This window comes from Eleutherodactylus coqui, chromosome 1 (genome assembly GCF_035609145.1).
Source record: "Eleutherodactylus coqui strain aEleCoq1 chromosome 1, aEleCoq1.hap1, whole genome shotgun sequence".
Classification (NCBI taxonomy): domain Eukaryota; kingdom Metazoa; phylum Chordata; class Amphibia; order Anura; family Eleutherodactylidae; genus Eleutherodactylus; species Eleutherodactylus coqui.
This window is the reverse complement of record NC_089837.1, coordinates 457,635,197-457,653,603: the sequence shown is the minus strand read 5'-3', so window position 1 is coordinate 457,653,603 and position 18,407 is coordinate 457,635,197. Positions and strand designations below refer to the sequence as shown.

The 18,407-nt window shown below is 43.8% G+C and overlaps 1 protein-coding gene across 4 annotated transcripts in view; it reads right to left on the bottom strand.

Moving 5' to 3' along the window:
- The window catches only part of EIF4B (eukaryotic translation initiation factor 4B), a 37,913-nt gene that overhangs the window by 2,246 nt on the left and 17,260 nt on the right, over positions 1-18,407 (bottom strand). The window contains exons 4-14 of one of the 4 annotated variants that reach the window (XM_066584212.1): positions 16,456-16,572; positions 11,088-11,142; positions 8,346-8,489; positions 8,051-8,176; positions 6,247-6,444; positions 5,648-5,888; positions 5,359-5,450; positions 4,593-4,797; positions 4,026-4,081; positions 3,643-3,736; positions 2,743-2,785 (exon numbers count right to left, since the gene is read on the bottom strand). In XM_066584212.1, the coding sequence (XP_066440309.1) occupies positions 2,743-2,785; positions 3,643-3,736; positions 4,026-4,081; positions 4,593-4,797; positions 5,359-5,450; positions 5,648-5,888; positions 6,247-6,444; positions 8,051-8,176; positions 8,346-8,489; positions 11,088-11,142; positions 16,456-16,572 (1,371 nt within the window). The remainder of the gene's footprint in view (positions 1-2,742; positions 2,786-3,642; positions 3,737-4,025; positions 4,082-4,592; positions 4,798-5,358; positions 5,451-5,647; positions 5,889-6,246; positions 6,445-8,050; positions 8,177-8,345; positions 8,490-11,087; positions 11,143-16,455; positions 16,573-18,407) is intronic. The other 3 variants (XM_066584214.1, XM_066584213.1, XM_066584215.1) reach the window with 3 other exon arrangements.

The following is an 18,407-nucleotide window of genomic DNA, read 5'->3' as shown; positions in this document are numbered from 1 at the left end:
AAATTTCCAACTTTATGCACTTGTAATATTTGTCAAGAGGGGGGGGGGGGGGGGGGAACGCCCAAAATGTTCCAACAGCCATTTAAATGAATGGGTGCCATTTCTGGACCAATTTTTTGGTCTGATAGACAGAAAAAAGGCTGTAAGCTGTACGCTTAGCCTAACCGTTCTTTCAAGTTTTTGGCGTCATAAAATGGGGTTTATTTAAAAAAAAACAAAACACAAAATATCAGCTTTTAAACGGAAAAATTGTTAGAAATGAAAAAAAAAAAAAAGTTCTCTCACTTTCCTGCACCATGTTTTAAGGTAGTTTCTATAATAATTTACCCACAAAGTGAAAGAAATGATAACATATGGATGTTATCATTATAACATATGGATGTTATAACCATAGCTTTTATAAACAACCTCACTGAACTTGCCCATGCTCTCTCCTTCCAAACTCCAACTCTAAGCCTCAAGTTAATGATTGACCTGTCCAGCTTCCCCCAGCTGGAGACTCCGTACATTCCAGAGAGACACTGCCTGCGTTAACGCTTGAGCATTGAATCTCTCATTGTCATAGAATAGTAGAGTAAGGCCCCCTGCACACGAGCGGAAATTCCACGGCGGGATTTCCCACGGAATTTCCGCTGCTGGAAGCCTGCATACGATTGCGTTAACAAACGCAATCCTATGCAGACGGCCGCGCGAAATATCGCGCGGCAAACAAATCATAGCATGCTCTATTTCACAGAAATGTCACTCACCCGCCGCCGACTCCGGTCTGCGCATGTGCCGGCTGCACGGCAAGCTGGCACATCAAACAGCCGGAGCCGTCGGGCATGGGCGAGTACACGCTGGTCCCTGCAGGCGCTCGGGTCCTGCGGCGAGAATTCTCGCCCGTCTGCAGGCAGCCTTAGAAGGGACCTTCAGGGTCATCTGCTTTACTGTGTTTATTCTTGCTTGTTTTGGGGTAACTTTACATTGAGTGCCTATTGTTCAGACAGTTGCTCTGAAAACTTGTTGGAGTACGAACGATAGTTTGTTTGCTTTTACACAGATCGCTTTTTCATTACTTGTTTACTGACGTGTAGTGGAGGATGTCCAGGCCAATCCATTTGCAAGTCATTCAAATACAAAAGGACTACAGATGAGTTTTGATCAGCCAGTGACCATATTTTAGGTGAGCTGTAACGATCAGCTTGTCCAGCTGTTGATGGCCGTATTTACATAGAATATTCTTTGCAATCGCAGTTTCGAGCAATTATTCAGCTGATCGTTTCCTCACATAAAAGATATATATATATTTTTTTTCTTTTAAGCCTTATCATGGGGGTGCAGGTTAACAGGATACACATTAAATAAAAAATAAATAAATCTTGTATAGCGCCAACTTATTCCGCAGCGCTTTCAGGTAATTATTACTTATTACCCCCCACCAAGCTGGGTTCTCATTTTACCGACCTCGGAAGGATGGAAGGCTGAGTCAACCTTGAGCCAGCTACCCGAATCATGCAGGGATTGAACTTGCAACCTTCAGGTCGTAGGCGAGAGCTTACACTCTGCGCCACACGAGGCTCAACTTTGTGTGTTCTCCGTTGTCTCCACATACAGATCACCGATAAACAGTGATCTATTGGTAACAGCCCATTAGATCCCTGTGACATGTATGCACAGACAGATCACCAACCTCTAGAACAATCTATTTGGTCAATACCAACAATTACGTATATTTGGAAAATAAAAGCTCCAAGAGTATACGGCCTCATGCCCTCCGCCGTGACGGACTCCGCCAGCGGAATATTGCAGCAGAGTCAGTCATGGCGCTCCCCAAAGACCGCACATTCACCTCTCCGGATCCGCCGCTCGAGTCCCGTTCGGCGAGCCGGCGTAGTACAGCGGGCCATGAAGCAACCAGCGGTGACGCGTAATCAAGCGATACTTCCGCTGTGCTCACAGCGGAAGTATCGCGTGACGGCTGGCTTCTATGGCCTATAATGGAAGCCAGCCACACGTTTTTCTGCGGCAATTAGAACATGCTGCGGTTTCTTTCACGCTGCAGATTTCTGCAGCGTTACAATTGAGCTATTAGGTTTAATAGAACCTAATAGCTGCAGGATAATGCCACGGATTTTCGCCGTGTTTCACGCAACAAACATTTGGCCGTGGACATTAGCCCTTAATATTACTCCTAGAGTAGAAAAGTGTATCTGTAAGACTTGTGCACTTTAACAGTTTGTTAGCTGTAACTATAGAAGCACCAGTGCCACAGGGTCTGTCTGCTCAAGCCATGCAGAAGGTGGTTATGCAATGAAGACTTAATATGGGTATCTTGCATGATGTGGTGCTGTTATTCTAGCATCTGACAGCCTGCTGCCAGTAAAACCTGATCCAGGAGCACAATGTGTGGGGAAAATATTTGTGCACAGATTTCCAAACCTGTATGAGTCTTATTAAGATTTCTCGTCTTATAAAGCATACTGAAGAAAAAATTATGGCCCTTTGCCAGAACTTGTAGATTAAACTAGAGCTGTAGCCCCCTGTATTCGCCAGATCGGTGGAGGTTCCAGCAATCAAACCACAACAAACCAGAAAATGATGGCATAGCTTCATGATATGTGATCACTTTCTAGGACAGGAAAAATGATGCGTTTATCCTAAGGACAGATATAGCAGTATTAATGAGCCAAGCTTTCAGATATCCATATCACCATGCACAGTATGTGACAGGACAAGGAAGAACTATATGAAACATCTTACAGCTGCCTGTTCTTGATTTGACTCCGGATCCTTTATTTCGTTCCTGGAATGGGAAATAAAAGCCAAATATGAGCAATCCGTTCACAGAAACTGCACGTCACGTCAGCTGAGACCCTATAATGTCTAGTGTACTAGATACTGCAGCATGAATGCTACTGAGTCATTTTACTTAGGCTAGCTGATCTGCCCTCAGCAATGAGGCGAGGCCATCAATGCGAGACACCTATGTTGACATAACACCCCAACACTTTGGTCTTTACGCAGCTAGTATCACTCATGTACTGTTGGTTCATAGGATTTAAGCTTTTTAGATCATGTTAACTGTATTTTTCATTATGCCTTGTGCAGTCTCCTCTGACCTGTCTGGAAGGTGTCCAACATTAACTATCAATTTGTGCTACAGTCATTCTTCAGTAGGATCAGATCAGATGGGCTAACCTTCACTCCCATTAATGAGCCTTGGGCATCCATGATGCTGGGCTCTTCAGTTTGTCCCTCCTTGGACTATTTATAGTGGGGCACACCCCACAAGACCTGATAGGTCAGAGCATTTCCAAAACTAGCATTCACAATTTAGTGCTTGTCGAAGTCACTCAAATCCTTACACTTTCCTATTATTCCTGTTTCCAACAAATCAACTGCAAGAACAGACTTCTCACTTGAGAAATGTATCGGCATCCTGTCAACAAGATAACCCATGTGGTTCACGCCACCCATTAGTGGTTGCAATGTTATGGTTAATCGGCATATATATTCATCCCTCTTTGTCCCCAATTTATATGTGGTCTCTCTTGTCCCATGTTAATTCTACCAATAGGGCACTTACAAGGCTCACACTACTTGTGTTATGTGAAAACATAAAAACGTGAAGTTAAAAAAAACAAAAACAAAAAAACAAACCTAAAGTCACACCTATCTGATGTTCTACTGCCTTCTCCTATAGTCCGTCCACTGCTCAATACAGGATCCAGGTCGTAGTCTTTGTTCTCATCTGCTGCAATTAAGGGGAGAAGGGGAAAAAAAAAAGTCATTTCCCCGCCCTCATTTTACACGTTACACACCAGTACAGAATAAGGCCAGAGCTACATGGAGACGTTTAGTAACACTGCTTTCCAATTTTAACTATTGAGTAACAGCTCAAGTTCTCAGTAGTGCACTCAGTTGCATACAACTCCCGATATGTACCTGGATGCAGCCGAAGCTCGATAGTTACATTTGAAAAGTCATGCTACAAAAAAGGTTCTATGTAGCTCCAGGCTTAGCTACAAAAAAGCATGGATTACCTTTTATTTTCTCCGTCCCAGGCTGCTGTCTGTCTGAATCATGTCGCTCTCCTCCACTGAAAGGAAACGCATGACCGTTCATACATCTCGTCTGAATACTAAAGCCTCAGCATTTCACTACATACTGAAATTTGAAAAGTTTTCTGGGTAAAAACTACTGATAACCTACGCTGAAGATAGATCATCAATAGCAGATAGGCGGGGATGAACTGCTTGGGACCCAGGCCAATTAGCTGATGAGAAGATGTTGTGGATGGCCAAAATATTCAGAATACCATCTGTAACGCAGTAGCCTGGGTTTGGCATTGTAGCTCTCTCCCATTCACTTTGATAGACGACAGCTGCAATGCCAACTTAGGCCACAGTTGAATGGATGGTGTCCTGACCATTCCATATTCTCATTAGCTGATCAAGATCCCACGGATCTGCTATTGAGCTATCCTGAGGATAGGTCATCCATAGTTTTTGCCCAGTAACCTCCTTTAAATGCCTAATGCAAGTCAATAAAAGCTACATGAATACAGTCCAGCACTACAATAAGCTGTTGCTACAGCTAGTGGTACTTACCTCTGAGAAGACTCTGAACTGAGTGACCGATTGGAAGGAGGTGCTGTATTACGTTTCACCCATGCGTTCTCCTTAGGTGGAGGAGCGGGCATTACTTTTAATGGGAGCTGAGACTCAGATTTATTGGGTTTCATATTAGAACTTTCCTCCTCTTTTCCAAAGACTTCATTTTCTACAGATTTTTCACTTTCCCTTCTTCGTGAGACTGAGGAGTAAAGGATTAAACAAGGTAAAAAAGTGTTTCTACATAACACAATACAGGATTAACTACTGCTATGAAAACAAATATTTGTTACAGGGGCTGCAGAAGTGCAAAGGTCCTATTACATGGGACGCTTGAAAGGCTGACAGTCATCCCAGTGATTATCGCCCCCGTTGGCCCACCTCCATTCGCAGTAAACAGGCCGTCGTTCATAGATTTCCTGTCAGTGCCTTTGGATCCTATGCAGACTAGGAGTCTCCACAGTGATAGACTATAGTGCAGTCTGAACTTGTACTCATACTCTCAACAGTTTTCTACTTCTTGCCAACAGTTTGTTATTTAACAGAAAAGGGAATAGATGAAAGAAAATAGTTGCAGGAAAAGACTGCACAAGGTTTGTTTGTAGCCTGCTACCAATTACGAGTCCGCACAGAAGCTGTACACAAAAGCTATGGAAAACTTTATTGCAGATCTGTTTAATTTTAATGAGCAACCTATTAGCACAATTCAGCCCCAGCTACAGAGAGAGAATGACCAACAGATCAATTCCAATGCATTACTCACTTCTTGAAGATGATCCACTGTTGCCGGTTTGAGAAGACTCGCTTCCAGTCCTAGACCTTTCTTGGTTGTCTTCACTGCGCCAACTGGGATGTCTACAGAATGAAATAAGTTACTAAGGACTAAAATACTTCCATCATGTAAGCAATATTTACAGAAGCTATTCCGTAGATTTTGTCATTAGAAAGGTTTCAGTATTTGCACTCACTGCAAACCGGATATATATGTACTTTGCACAGGATTAAGACTATTCTTTAGAAATTTACAACAAACAAGTCTTATTTCACTGCACCTTTCTCTTGGCTTCCTCTCTATCTGTCGAGGCCGGTCATCATCCAAATGACGTTGTTGCAGTTTCTCTTGCTCTTTCTGCAAACGTTCCTCCACCTCACGTTCCCTAGCAGCGGTGTCCACGGGCTTGGCACCACCAAAAATTGAAGCCGCTCGACTGGATGGTGCAGGAGCTCCACTGCTCTCTTCCTCTTTGGGAGCAGAACGAGGTTTGAGGTTCAGCTTTGGCCTCTGGGTTGGACCTAATTTATACAAGATAAGACAAGGTGAATATATTCTATAACAGTGAGGCTGAATAGAATAGCTGGCGAAAAAAAAACAAAAAAAACCGTTTCCCCAAAATTAAGACAGTGTTTTATATTAATTATTGCTCCAAAAGATTTTAACTTTTTTACATGTATAGTTGCCTGGATACTATTTATATTGTCATTTATTATTAACTGTGACTAGCGCTCAATTTTGGAGTAGGGCGTATACTTCAAACACCCTCAAAAATCCTGAAAAAATTATTCTGCATCTTCAAAAATCCTGAAAAATTATGCTGGGGCTTTTTTTCAGGAAGCAGGGTAAAATATTATATATAACACACACAAAATGTACCTCTCTCTTCCCTTCTTTCTTCGTTTCTTGAGTAGCCATTCCACCTGTCCGACTTGTCATCTCGCCTTTCCTCAAACCTATCGCCATACCGGTCTCCTCCTCCCCCTCCTCCACCACCTCCACCACCTCTGTAATCATCATCTCTACGGTACCCACTGCCAAAGGCTCTCCTGCCGCTGCCTCCTCGGGAATCATAACCTTTAAAACAAAAACACACATTAACATATATGTTATGGAAATCTTTTCTTCATGTTTTAACGAGATTTCTCAAGACACAAAAATCCATGCTGAGCCGGGCTCACACCAGCACTTCAGCTTTTTGTTGCTCTTAAGAGTCATACAACAGAAAAACTGTAAATGCTGGATGAAGCAGGTGCTGGAGCCGGAAGGTGTCATTCACTGTAATAGGGTGCATTCCGCTTCGGGCATGCCCTTCAGTATTTTAGCAGACACAATAGTGCAGCACTAAGCTATGCTGTCTGGAATCCTGCTCCATGTACGATTAGTCATTGTCACGCATCAACCTACTACGGTACCTTCACGTTCCAATCACTGAGAAAAGTTAAGTTACACTTTGTGCAACTAATATTTGTATGTGAGGTCCAATGTGCGAGTTATATCCAACTAATTTCTTTCAGCGGTTATGCTGCTGTGTGTTATCAAAAACACTGTTTTCATAGTGGAAGCACACTTAAAAGACCTGGTGGGGGGGAGGGGGGGTTAGAATGAAGAACAAGTTTTTAGAAATGTGGGCAAGAAATGTGGAAAAATATAAGATCTACTCACTAATCCAACCTCCACCTGTCCTTCAAACATTGTACACACGTTGCCCTGGTGAGGTGTCTGTATACAAATATGACAGCTGTGGCTGCCACTTGCCTTAAGCTGTACAGCGATTGGCTGCAGTCACATGTGTATCAATAAGTTACCAATGCAACATGTAAACAGTGCTGGCAAAGGTGATTGGACTGACAAATATAACCTACTTTGTTATTTTCCAACATTTGTTGCACTCCGAGTTTCTCCCAACAACCCTTTTAAGCAAGATGCCTCCCACACTGAAATACCTTAGCCGCTATATCCCCATAATGTGTCAATCTATAGGAATAATTCAACATTACAGGCGTTGTCCGAGTTGTAAACCATTCACAGCTATCCTGAGGATAGGCCAATTAATTGTAGATCAGCAGCATCCACTGCCAGGGACCCGAGCTGATCAGCTGTTCACTGAAGTTGATTTCTGCAGAAAGCAGACAGCTCTGTTCCCACTGCAGTGGTACGGCTTAGTATTACAAGCTAAGTTCCTATTCATTTCAATGAGAACGTGGCCTGCAAATACCAAATTAGACCATTGTGGTGGGAATGGAGCCATCTGCTTCCTGCAGAAATCAGCTTCACTGCAGAAGAACACCAAATCAGCACACTGACATGCAAGGGCCCTATATGACAGATGCCAGCAAATCTCCTGTTGATGACCTGTCCTGAGGATAGGTCATAAATAGTTTACAAATGAACAACCCCTTTAAAAGCGCACACCCAATTATACATAAAAAACAAGTATAATGCAGGAGTGCGCACAATAATCACTCTTCAAAACAACATCAAGAATGTTATGAAATTCTAAAATCTGTTCGAAAATTTGTCTCTGCCTGAAAATATTTTGGCTTCATAGTCACCATTATAACTAGGACTATAGCGTGTGATGACAACGTTCATAGTTTTATCTGTCAATGAGAACAGATAGGAACCATTTTTAATGTACAAACTGATTCCACCCTAGAAAAATCCAGACCACAATACTTGCCTCTGTCATAATCTCTGCCACCGCGGTCATCGTAGCGGTCTCTTCCTCTATCTCGATCATATCGGTCATCCCTACGTGGGCCATCGCGATACCGATCAGACTCATAGCGGTCATTATTACGATATCCTGTAAAAGAAAGGTTCATGCTTAGGTCAAAGTTTCCCAATCAGGGTGAGCATTAAGAGTTCCTAAAAAGTGGAAACATTTTTTTTCTTTTTTTCTGGAGTTCCCATGCAGCAATATAATTTAGAGCGAGTCCGTAAAGCAAGAGAATACCGAGATCGTTCCAACTTACTATCTCCAAAACTGTCATCTCCACGGCGGGGAGGATAATCATCAAAGCTGTCAGTGGTGGGGCGTGCCCTCCAATCGGAAGAGTCAGTCTTGTCAGAATCTCTATTGCGATCCCGATCCCTGCCAAAGGACCGATCGTCCCGATCTGTAGGAATAAAAGAAGATAGGATTAATGAATTGTCAGCCAAAGGGTGGGCAGTGTAAATGCTCATCTGCTTCAGATCCATGCAACTGGAAAGACATTTCATATTCCTGCACACAATGCTCAAACGCCCGTAAAATGTTTGCAACCAATAAATACTAGGAGGCATTTCAAATGGTCACACTGATGCGCTTCTGAGACATTTTAGAGGGCCATGTCAGAGCGGGCCTGGAATGAATATGTCCAAACACTTATTTTCAGAGTATGGATTACCGCCAACGTTTAGCCTTATCATTTAAAGGGGTTGTCTCGCGAAAGCAAGTGGGGTTCAGCACTTCTGTATGGCCATATTAATGCACTTTGTAATATACATCGTGCATTAAATATGAGCCATACAGAAGTTATTCACTTACCTGTTCCATTGCTGGCGTCCCCATCTCCATGGCTCCGTCTAACTTCAGTGTCTAATCGCACGATTAGATGTGCTTGCGCAGAAGGGTCTTCTGCCTTCGGCTCGGTCCGGCAGCTGCGGCGTTCTGGCTCCGCCCCCTTCTACGCGTCATTGCGTAGCTCCGCCCTGTGACGTGTGCCGATTCCAGCCTCCTGATTGGCTGGAATCGGCACACGTGACGGGGCGGAGCTACGCGATGACTCGTAGAAGGGGCGGAGCCAAAACGCCGCTGCAGCCGGACAGACCCGAAGGCAGAAGACCCTTCTGCGCAAGCGCGTCTAATCGGGCGATTAGACGCTGAACTTACACGGAGCCATGGAGACGGGGACGCCAGCGCAGGGAAGGTAAGTGAATAACTTCTGTATAGCTCATATTTAATGCACGATGTATATTACAAAGTGCATTAATATGGCCATACAGAAGTGCTGAACCCCACTTGCTTTCGCGAGACAACCCCTTTAAACTGAATGAAATTGTGGGACTGGAACAATTGTTAATTTTCCTGACCAAAAGAAATGGCCCTTTGAATTTAGGTTTAAGTGTGGTGGGACAACCCCGATGCAGGGACTTAAAAAAAAAAAACCGCACAGCGCTTACCTGAATCCCCGCGCTCCGGTGACTTCTTACTTACCGGTTGAAGATGGCCGCCGGGATCTTCTCCCTCGGTGGACCGCAGGCCTTCTGTGCGGTCCATTGCCGATTCCAGCCTCCTGATTGGCTGGAATCGGCATGTGACGGGGCGGAGCTACACGTAGCCGGCATCCTGCACGAGCGGCCCCATTGAGAAAAGAAGAAGACCCGGACTGCGCAAGCGCGGCTAATTTAGCCATTAGACGCCGAAAATTAGTCGGCTCCATGGAAACGAGGACGCTAGCAACGGAGCAGGTAAGTGAAAAACTTTTTATAACTTCTGTATGGCTCATAATTAATGCACAATGTACATTACAAAGTGCATTAATATGGCCATACAGAAGTGTATAGACCCACTTGCTGCCGCGGGACAACCCCTTTAATTGAGCCTATGTAATAGCTTAAAAACAAAAAAACACAAGAAATAAATTAGACAACGAAGAAGCTAAAAAACATGTAAGGCAATCTCCATTTCAAATCACTACCCATGGTGGTTTCCAAGGCTAGCAATGTGAAACAGAGAGCTGTACCAGCTGTGAATGAAAAATGATTAATGTTGCAAGGCCATCACCTGCAGAGCAGCTACCGAAGACGCACTAACCTCACATGTAATACCGAAGCAGCTGATCACTTAAAAAAAAAAAAAATCATGTACATTATATAGTGTTCTAAAAGGGGTTCTCCAAGTTAATGATTTTATATAGTTTTAGGCTTCCCGTGCCCAAATCAATCACGGCCAGGTGATGTCCCCGTAAACTGGTCACGTGTGCCTCTAATGTAAAATCCCAGAAGCAGGTTTATGGGATGCCACTTAAGTTACTTCCAACCTTCTAGTGAACCACGTGACTGCTGCAGCCAAAAGGAAAATGAGACCAAAGTATTTTGTAGTTTTTTTTTTTCCATCTTCTTACAGGCAATGTGCCTCCTACTGCCATCAATATCATAGGTTGTCGGAAAATCCCTTTAAAGGAGTTTGAGGGAAATACTAATTGATGACCTACCCTCCAGATAAATCATTAGTTGATCGGCTGGGTTTGCTGCGGTTTCTCAAACCAGAGTAGTGGCCGGCGGCGGTTATTGCAGTCGCAGTTCTCACTAACACAAATGAGCTGCACCTGCAGTTACAAATGTCCGCCACTCTTCCTAGGTTTATGGGCTCGTAGGACACGGGCCGGCCGATTCTGGGGCTGTGCTGTTTATATTCACCAGCATCACTGTTGCCCTGGATTCGCAGGCGCCACGGTGTAGTGCCGTCATTTGTGCTGTACCATACCTATTACTCTGCCTAAAAATGTAAGAATAAGTTGGCAACTGGGTGTTAGTTGGTCATGTGTCCTTACAAAATGATACTGCCCAATCAGTGCTGATAATGTAAAGGGATCCCTAATACCCAGTTACAGATTTATTCGCAAATGCTCAGAAGGATTAACAGAGAAGCGGTAGAAAACAATTACAAACAATGCTCCAGACAGGTTTCAGAACTCAAAATATCTAGTATTTGCAAAGATGGAGGCACTAACCTTTATCCTGTGCTTGATCAGCTATGTCCACTCTTATCCTTCTGTTTCCAAGAGACTGCAATCAAAGACAGTTAGTTGGCAAGGTTGGCAGATTTTGGATTTAAAAAAAAAAAAAAAAATCCCGACATGCATTATGACTGCAATTTCAACTTTTCAGCGCCTGTCACACAGTTATAACAGAGGAGATCAGCACTCGACTCCTCTGACCGTATACTAATGGTCTTAAACTTATTCAGTTAAAGGTAATGGTAGTGTTTCAGGGATGATACAATCTCTAGCTGCGCCGATGCATCATGTGATTATTAGCACAGAAAAGTGCAAGTTAAAGCAACATCAAGACGGTGCCCGATAAGCATCAGACGGGGGGCTGCCCTGCATGGAAGTGACTGCAATATACAGAGAAGACTTCCAGAGTGTGATAGGCAATCAGATTGAGGGAGGAAAGCTGTTTTTGCCAGAGTGTCCCTTAAAGGGCTGAATAATTATTTATCCTCTTCAAATGATGCAAAGTCTGCACGTCACACAGATTTTGATGTAGAAAAACACCAAAACCAGCAGCGTATTTCAGCTAAAAGCCGCTAATACTCTGACTATTTTTTTTATTATTATTAGAGGCTAATGATATATTTAGGGATCACAAATCAGGAAAATGCTTGTTCATGTCAGACTTTTATTGTTCAGTCTGTAACCTACATATACCAAAAACCACACAGACACCCTTTGCAGTAGATTGGGTTTCCATGACAGGACAGTTTCACACAAGCCTCTGATTGCCATTCACAAGGTCAAATGTCAGCTGCAATGTTGTAAGTGAAGCCGTCCCCCTGTGCAGCGAGGACACTTTACCATCTGGGAGTCTTCATCTGCATTGAGGCAGCGGTACATATTAATAGACGGGGAATAATATAGCTGTGATCCCACCAAACCCCTTCAGGTGCAGCGAGATACCAAGCTAGAACTAAGAACAAATCTGTCTTGGAAAACCCCTTTAACCCCTTAATGACGCGTTTTTTCCTCCCCCCTTTAAAAAAATCATAACTCCTTTATTTATCCATCGATGTTGCTGTATGAGGGCTTGTTTTTTGCGGGACGAGTTGTATTTTTCAATGGTGCTATTTAAAGTACCATATAATGTACTGAAAAACTTTAAAAAAATTCTAAGTGGAGTAAAATGAAAAAAAAACGACATTTTGCCATCTTTTAGTGCGTCTTGCTTCTACGGCGCACAAATGGCAACAAAAACGACATGCTAACTTTATTCTATGGGTCGGTACGATTACTACGATGCCAAACTTGTATAGGTTTTTTTTTTACTATACTCCTCTTTTTTTTTTTTTAAAGACATAAAATTTTTTTCAATTATTTTCTGCGGTCATTTTGTGCGCGTGATAACTTTTATTTTTCCGTCGACGTAGTTGAGCAAGGTTTCATTTTTTGCGGGATGTCCTGTAGTTTCTGATAGTACCATTTTGGAATACATACGACTTTTTGATCGCTTTTTATTGCGTTTTTTCTGGGAGACAGGGTAACTAAAAAAATGCATTTCTGGCGTTCTTCATTTCTTTTTTCGAACGACGTTCACCGTGCGGGAAAAATTATGTGGTACTTTGATAGTTCGGACTTTTACGGACGCGGTGATACCAAATACATATTTTTAATTTATTATTTAGATTTTTTAATAATAGATATGGCAAAAGGGGGGTGATTTAAACTTTTACAACTTTTTTTTTTCAATTAAAAAAAAACTTTATTGATTTTTTTTTTTTACTTTACTTTGAAGTCCCCCTGGGGGACTTTAAGATGCGATGCTTTGATCGCTCCTGCAGTATGACGTAATGCTATAGCATTACGTCATATTGCTTTTTGACAGGCAGCCTATGAAGCCACCCCACGGGTACGTCATTGGTCGTTAAGGGGTTAATGTTAGGTCTTCCTGTTATACGAGTGCCGTCCTGACGCAGCTGGGGGGGGGGGGGGGTCCAGACTCTACAGAACGGCAGTTTTACCCAGAGTTGAGACTGTCCGAGAGCGCTGTTGTTGTGCATGAAGCGAGTCAGCACATGCATTGACGTGCGCCTTCCAGCGTCAGCACTACCCTCCGCGTGCAGCCACAAAAGAGAGACATGCGGTAATACGCTGCGCTCAGCACTTCTATCTTTAGACAGCACTGAAGGAAAGTTAGGGGAAGGGGGGGGGGGACGTGTTGGTGAGGGTCCTGCAGATACAAATAGGAGATCAGTAAAGTCCGTGAGGGCAGACTATACAAGGCTGCAAAACTAAAAACACCTAGGAGCTGCTCACAGCTGAAAAATGTATTAAGGAGCCAATTAAAAAAAGAAATTCTACATACACACAAATACATGCATGCACATGTATACAACGGTGCAACGTATGTGTGTGTCTAAATATATTATGCATATGGTGAGGCAAAAGTCTGGACACTCCTGTTCAACTGGTGTAATAATGAGAACGTTGACTTCCAGTGTATAAAACTATTAATTGGAAGGGAGGCCCCATTTTATTTGGAGGAGGAGATGATTTGGTGGCCATTTTGAGCCCAGCCCAGGTTTTTCAAATGGGAAAGGGGTCATGTGATAAATCAGTCTTGGCTAGAACAGCCTTAAACACTCTGGAAGTGTCAGTTTTGCCCTCTCTTTACTTGATTAGGAGTTGGGTGAGGAACATGGCGTGTTCGATGTATCCACCATTCTGCTGCATGCACACGGCTAAACGTAATCTAGTCTTCGTGAACAGGCTGAACGATGGCAGGTGATATTTCTTCACAGCACTGTAGAATTAGCAGTTTCGGGTAAACCATCTTGAGTTTTTTCCACATACGCAGGGAATTTAAATGGCCCCAAAAGGTAAACGCAGCGGTCCAGTAGAATGGCTGCTAAGGTCGCTGGAGTTAATGCCTTTGGACTTTTATCTCTGGGGCCATTAACAGTCCCTTGTGCATTTTGGTTCAAATTCGACTCAAGCGGTGACTTCCTCAGCAAATCTGCAGCATAGGGTGCAGATCTTGACATGGAATCTGCAGCTGTGAAAAAACCACAGCAAAATCAGCTATGTGTGAATGCTCTCAGTTGCTAATCCTTCCTTTAAGTATCCTGCTATAGTAATCGAACCTCAACTAAATAAGTGCCCTCTCTGTGCGCCCATTTGGTAAGAGCCCCCAGCAGTCCTCATTGGTAAAACAGTGCCCCCTGTGGCCCTTATTAGTATAAAGATGCCCCCACTGGCTGTGACTTAAGTCCTCTTCCTCGCCAAACCTCTGGCCACGTAATGATGTTCACACAAGACGTCTCACTCACGGTAGTGCTGAGCCTGTGAGAGGTTCCAGATGCGGGGCACTTATATGGAGACGAAATCCTGACTCCTCCCAATCTCCTGCTCGTACTACACGCTAGAATAGAAGATGGGGGGGGGGGGTCAAGATTTTCTCTGCATACAGCATCTAGAGCCTCTCATAGTCTCAGTACTACCGTCAGTCATTCCAAATGATGTTCCTGGCGAGCAATAGCAAGGACTTGTTTAGTGGGGCACGCCAAAGACAAGCCTCCATAGCCATTTAATGTTACAGCCACGAAAACAGCTGAAGCAGGGCAGGCTGCAATTAACAAGACTGTAGTCTCATCTCCAGCTGTGAATTATTGGTTGCATTGACAACCATTTCAGTGGCCATCTTCAAAGCCTGCTATAAGGGATTCACAGGACATTTAAACAGCAGCGAGAACCATTGGCCGATCAGGATATTCATTTTCTCCTTAAGCGCGCACACACAAGGATTAAAGGGGGTTTCTCGTGTTGATTTCAATGAGAGACGTGCCTGCAGTTACAAGCACCGGCCACTACACAGAGGTTGGCGCGAAGGCTTCTGTTGCTTCCGCTCTGATCTCTGTGTTATTGCAGCCCTGATGCCATGCACACACTCAGCCGATCGGTTGGGGTCCCGAGCGATGGTCCCTAGCAGATCAACTATTGATAGGTCATCAATAGTATTCTCCCTGGAAAGCCCCTTTAACCCCCTTGGCATGAGCCAGTACTGCAGTGAACATGTGTGGACACTTATCTGTAAGACTTACACATAAGACTACACAAGTCTGGCTGGCTGAGGCTTCCTGGGAGCTGATGGCCGTGGCAGCTCCATATTGTCTGATGAAGTAACACTCCAGATACTACAATTGATGTTACCTTCCACAATGATTTCTGCTGACCGCTATGGAGTAAGATATTGCTGCCTGCTTAGCACAATAGTAACCACAGATCATAACTAATCTCCGCATCAGCACTGAGACCAACATGACGTCAGCGTCTGCCTCTAAGCTGCAACTGATCAGCTCATTACATGCAGAAGCGCTGGACGTATACAGTCCTATGTAGATGTTCTTCTATCCTCTTCGGATGGGATTAACATCAGTTCTTCACAAGCAATGTACAAGCTATGCATCTGCAGCTAATAAGCCAGTTTGACTGTATTAGAGCATATGGATGTCATGAAATAGCTCTGGCAGACGAGGGACATCCATGTAATAACATGAACATGCAATACTACATTCCCCTGCAGTGCCAGCCACAGTAGCCATTAGTATCCACAGCTGTGTGACCCAAGTTCTGTCATTCTACCCACGGGTGCCATTTCCCACAATAGGTTTCAGAAACAAACTATAAATGTATATTACAAATGGGAGCAAATGCCATCTTGGAACGAGAAAAGCTTTATATATAAGAAATATCCTAACTAATAAGAGTTTAACTGTGAAACATGTTGAAATGGGTATTCTGGGACACATTTACTTCTATCTACATTTTTCTTTAGTCCTCATAGTGGACTTGAACTTGCGATTGTTTGATCCCCATACAGAATAATGCAATATTATTGACCATCAGCATACAGTATAATGCAATTCAAGACATGCCAAAGGCTCGTCTCCATAGGCAACCATTCACAGTGGCCCTGGGGGCCTTGAGAACGTCCCTGGCTGTCCCAACACCCAGACGATTCCCTGCTGTCAATAGTATCACCCTGGAAAATCCCTTTAACAGCCACAAGCATTGTTATCTCCGATTGTGTGCCTTCTCGATGATGGCCGACACCCTCTCCATACACAGACACCCAAAGTGTACATTACATGAATGCCGCACGTAGGGAAGGGATTAAAGAAACATTGGAGAGGGAAAAAAAGGTAAGATGCTTTGGTAAAGCTGCAGTTTCTGTGAAATGGACCTGTAATAGAAAGCTGCCGCTTTGCTCAGATGTGAAGATCACTACTAATTTACAGCACAGCTAACGAGTTTCAGGCTGACACTTTGTTTTCTTTCCTTTGAGAGATAAAGAGTTGTGAAAAAAAATGCATGGCTTCCTTACCTCTTCATTAAGACTCAGCGCCCGCAGAAGAGAGTCCAGGTCATCAAATTCTGCATAGCCAAAACCTTTTAATCTTTCTGGATTGCTGGGCTCCCGGGGTAAACGGACAGCACTAATCTGCAAGTGAGCAACAGGAATGGAGAGTCAAAAACATAGGTCACATCCTTTAAAATTGTACAAAGCAGAAAATGCCCTGTGGGGCTCAAGATGATCAGGTCGGTCAGGTCCTGCTGTCAGCAACCCCAGCAAACAACTGATTTTGTCGTAGGCTGGCTGTCCGCGGGCGATGCGGTATCCCGCGGCGAAGCTAAGCCGCGGGAGCCGCCGCCCGGGAGCAGGAGCCGCTGACGAATCTCCGCCAGTCAGCCCTATCTAATAGATAGGCTGACCAAGGAGAATCGGGGCAACACGCAGCATGCTGTGAATTGCCCGTCGCGGGCGGAGAATCGCAATGATTCTCCGCTCGTGGACAGGTGCCGGTGCTTTCCATAGCAATACTATGGGAAGCATCGGCCGTCGCGATTCGCCGGCGAATACATGTCCGTGGACAGGGAGCCGTAGGAAGCCATGGCCAGTCTATTTCTCTGCGGTGGTCGCTGCATTATTATAGGACAGCTATTTACATGAATTGCTGTCTTGTAACAATAGGATGGCAGAAGGTCCACCAAGATGGGAGCCACTCAAACTCACATGCCCTGATAGGGCATAAGAACTAGGCATGTAGGAGTCACCTATAGTTTTTTTAAATTTTATTTTACTTATTAAAAGCAGGTAGTAAAACATTACCCATTTGTCCAATCTGTTTTTGTTTGCTCCCTCTATTGTCTGTACATGGCTAAGGGGTGTCCATCTTGCTTTTTCTGCAAAGATTTACTTTACAGCAGTAGTCATGGGCCATTCAACACAATGGATAAGAGCTGACCCATTGACTTCTATAGAGGACTGTTCCAGGCATTGGCTGTAACCTGTGCAGGAAGAAGGCGGTGAGCTGTGACCATCACCTATTGTGAATGGTGGATCCTGTGTTACCTATATTATCGTTCATTGTAATCCTGCCTGTGATAAAGAGAAGACTACTGAAGAGTTCTCTACTGAACTGTAAGTATCAGACTCTTATTAGGGTTAAAGCGGTTGTCCAACTATTTTTCTTGTAATTAATGCCCCTCCCCCAAGTAGTTGTCAGTATACAACCCGTAACATCACTGGTTCTTTTATCATGGAGACACCCCGTAAACCGGGCTGTCACTTTTGATGGCCCATTGCAGGGCTCCTATTAGTTGCAGTGGCCACTGCAGAGCAAGTAGATAAACCCTTGAAGTGGTAGTGGCAGCGAGCAACTGCCACCAATGATTTTTATATCAGGAAACCCCTTTAAGTTGTATAGTTACATTCCCTCCAGTTTACTCACTGTGTGTGAAAACCCAAAAAAAATCTAAAATTAAGCAAAAAGAAAATAAGGTAACTTCGCAGCGAAAAAAATTTATTAAAAATTTCCTAGTTTTTTTCCTATAGCATCTGTGTAGACCGCCTGTCTCCAGGATAACAAACTATGTAGCATGGTCCTAGTGTCAATATTCACTTCTATCTGTCCTCTACTGCAGGCCAAACCGCCAAATGTACAATAGGAGGAGGCAAACGGAAGAAAGGCTAAGACTGTAGGATTACACTATACAATTTGTTGTCTGGTACCATGAAGACTCCGTTCTCTGATAGGGTCTTTACTAACATAAGGATAGAAAAGATTTAATTGCAAATGTGTTTCATTTTCCATTTCAGATTCATTAGGATGATAAATGTAGATGTACAGAGCGATGAAAGGGAAGCGGTCCCCTCCCAACAGCACCATATACTAAGTTATGGGCATCTACGGGAGAGCGTACACACGGCAATCTGAAGAGTCTGATTTTCCAGCGCCGTGTGGACTTCACTGGGTGACTGCGGATCAGGAGAGC